This window comes from Eimeria acervulina, genomic scaffold (genome assembly GCF_000499425.1).
Source record: "Eimeria acervulina Houghton genomic scaffold, Eah_scaff1345, whole genome shotgun sequence".
In the NCBI taxonomy this organism is placed as follows: Eukaryota; Apicomplexa; class Conoidasida; order Eucoccidiorida; family Eimeriidae; genus Eimeria; species Eimeria acervulina.
In genome coordinates this window covers 773-3765 of record NW_013550275.1, presented here as the reverse complement: position 1 = coordinate 3765, position 2993 = coordinate 773, and the positions used below count along the sequence as shown (strand labels likewise).

At 35.3% G+C, this 2993-nt stretch overlaps 1 protein-coding gene across 1 annotated transcript; it reads left to right on the top strand.

Annotated features, from left to right (window-relative positions):
• Positions 1–1890: 1890 nt before the first annotated feature.
• On the top strand, positions 1891–2962 carry EAH_00058750 (hypothetical protein, conserved; the record flags this gene model as incomplete). Its single annotated transcript, XM_013397257.1, has 2 exons — positions 1891–1960; positions 2808–2962. 2 exons carry the CDS (start codon positions 1891–1893, stop codon positions 2960–2962), a joined length of 225 nt encoding a protein of 74 aa, XP_013252711.1.
• Positions 2963–2993: the final 31 nt, after the last annotated feature.

The following is a 2993-nucleotide window of genomic DNA, read 5'->3' as shown; positions in this document are numbered from 1 at the left end:
GTACATGTATAATATATTTATATAAAACACAAACCCTATATACATATATATCTATATTTGCATATAACGAAGAGTACAAAGCATAAGCCTCACGTACATGTATATATATATATATATATATATAGTTGTTTATAAATTGTTTCTATACTTATTTGTTTATAAATTAATTGATATTAATATATTTATATATATTGTTTTGTTTGTAGGTTGAGCGGGAATGCACAGAGAAGGGTTTAACAGCTCAGAGCGAAGTTTTATGTTTTTTACAGAAGACAACAATGGTAGGTTTGCTGCCTGTGCCTCATCCGATAGTAATTCGGAATTATTATCCTAATGCTTATACAGACCTTTGGTTTTGTTCATATATGTGGGGTGTACTTGTAAATAGGTCTATTGCTTTAGCTTCTATTGACAGCTCTCAGATACGTTTTCTTGTTGTGCATGCAAACAGTTGAAGCATATAATATAGTATTATCTGTTGTTATTAGTTGTAGTATTAATAGTATTATTATTATTATTATTATTATTATTCATTATTATTATTGTGTATATACATACACCCCAAAACATCTGCTATATGCATGCACAACACGCATGCAATGTTATATATAGTTCCGCAGAAGCAGCTGCTGTTGCAGCTGCAGCTGTTGCTGTTGCAGTTGCTGCTGCTGCAGTTGCTGCTGCACCTGTTGCTGCTTCTGCTGCTCCAGCTGTTGTTGCCGCTGCAGCAGCAGCAGCATGCATGAAGGTGCGTAGGTAACTCCAGCGTAGGCGTATCTGTCTTTATTCTTTCTTTCAAGCATTTCGGTTGAGGAGGGGCTTGTGAATGAAGGAGATATATATTATTTTTGTTTTTTTTTCTCTTTTGCTCGTTGTCTCTTCCTAAAAATAACAAATAGACAGTGCATGCAGCAGCAAACACAGAGCAGTAGCTGCACATACACCTGAAATTAGCAGTCAGTTTGATGCAGCTTCAGATATATATATATATATATATAGAGAGAGAGAGAGAGAGAGAGAGAAGAAATGCATGCAATATAAGGACCTCCTTGCTTAGGGTGTACAGGCAGCTAAATGCCTGCATTACATACAAGAACCTCCTTCCGTGGGGTGTATAGGCAGCTAAGAAAGCGTGCAAATAAAATGCATTTATTTAGTTGAGTTGTTTAGTGAGATGAGAACCCGTAAAGTATTACTAATACTTCTGCAGTATTCAATGCTGCGGTGTCTAGACACATAAAACCTTTCATAGGTAATGCTGCTTACGTTATAACAGCCAGTGGAATATATGATATAGAGTAGTTGTGCATGCATTTAAAATTTATGAAGAGAAGGCGATAAAAGTAAACAAAAGAAGAGGGAGTAAATATACAAATGTCTATTTTTATTCTGCAACTCAAACTGCAGAAGAAGATATCTGTCTGCTGCTAGTAGCAGCTGCTACCGCATGCAGTGGTTTGGGGTGAATCAACCAACTGTTTTCTTTTAATTTGTAGTAAATATTATTGAAAATAATTAAAATAAATAATATACTGAAAAATAAACAAATAAAATCTAAAAACGTAGAAGAAAACTCAAACATACAACTTCAAGCCACTGCTGCATGCAGCGGCAACCGAAGTATTTTGTTTGACTGTTCAGACGCCCCAGAAAGACTTCAAGGGAAAAAAAGTTGAATTAAATGAAAAATATAAATCAAATTGAATGATTTAATTCATTTCTTCGGTTTATTCGGTGTATATACACCTCAAATTCCTCCAACTGGACGGCGAGCCGTCGGCTACGTCTGATTCTTTTTCTTTTTTTCGTCTTTTTCTCTTCTTCCTTGTAGAATCCATAACACAAATAGTTGTAAAAATGATATTTATGTCGCAAGGATTCCTCTGGAAGATGTTTCCGAAACTTTCTGCAGATAAAGTGCGATGGATGCGGCTTTACTGCACTGCAGCTTTTGGTCTAGGTGAGTATTCAAGTGTATATACACCTAAATATGTGAAAATGAAGAAGCAAATCTGTTTTATTTGTTTGTTCTATTGTTTTCATTGAGTAGTGTGATTACTTTCCCGCATTTTGATGGTTCGTACAGTGCATGCATCTGCATTTTTGCATTTGTTTCTTTTACTTTCTTGCTTCCACATCTCGGGTGTATCGGCAGCTCAAGTTGAATGAAGCAGCTTCATATACACCCCAATGAGTTTAATACAGGAATATGCAGATATATTTATTTTTTGCGTACTTCTATTTCTTTCAACCCAACTCCACTGTTGTATGCATACAAGTAATAAATAATTTCTTCTTTTTAATTGTATTTAATGTAAACAGTCGATGAAGGGCTTTAAATAAATGTTTGCGGTGATACACTTCAGGTGTCTTTACATTATTATTGCGGATATTTGCATGGGGGGTTTATTTTATTTGTCTTTTGCGGTTGATGTCTTCGGGTCTCCTTCTAAGCGGCCTTTGTTTTCTTTCTTTGTTTGCTGCTGTTTGTCTCATTGCCTCCTTATTTATTTATTTATTTATTTATTTATTTATTTCTGCACAGCTATCTTTCTATTAATCTAGGTACCTCTCTCCGTATCTCTGTATATGTATCTCTGTCTTGGCGTCTGTCTATCGCTGAATTGCACATTCGGGTGTATATGCAGCGTATGTAGGTAAATGAATATTTTTGTGTTATGTTTGAGGTGTATTGTTCTTCGTTGTGTGTATAAATAGAGTGGATATGATTCTCTAGATACACAATAAAGCGTCTGCAGCATCTTGTGCTTTTATATATTTATTATTTCTTCTTTTTCTTTTTATAGGCGTTGCTGCTTCTACTTTAGCTGGGTCTCAAGATTATAGCTCTACTCCTTCAAAGCCTTCTTACTGCTATAAGCAGCACTTAAAAACCCTCAGAAGAAATAATAAAATAACAGAAGAAAAATATCGTCGCCTCCTCACTGGTGCAGATATGTAAAGCAGTAAACGCACACCAGCCCTCTCCAATC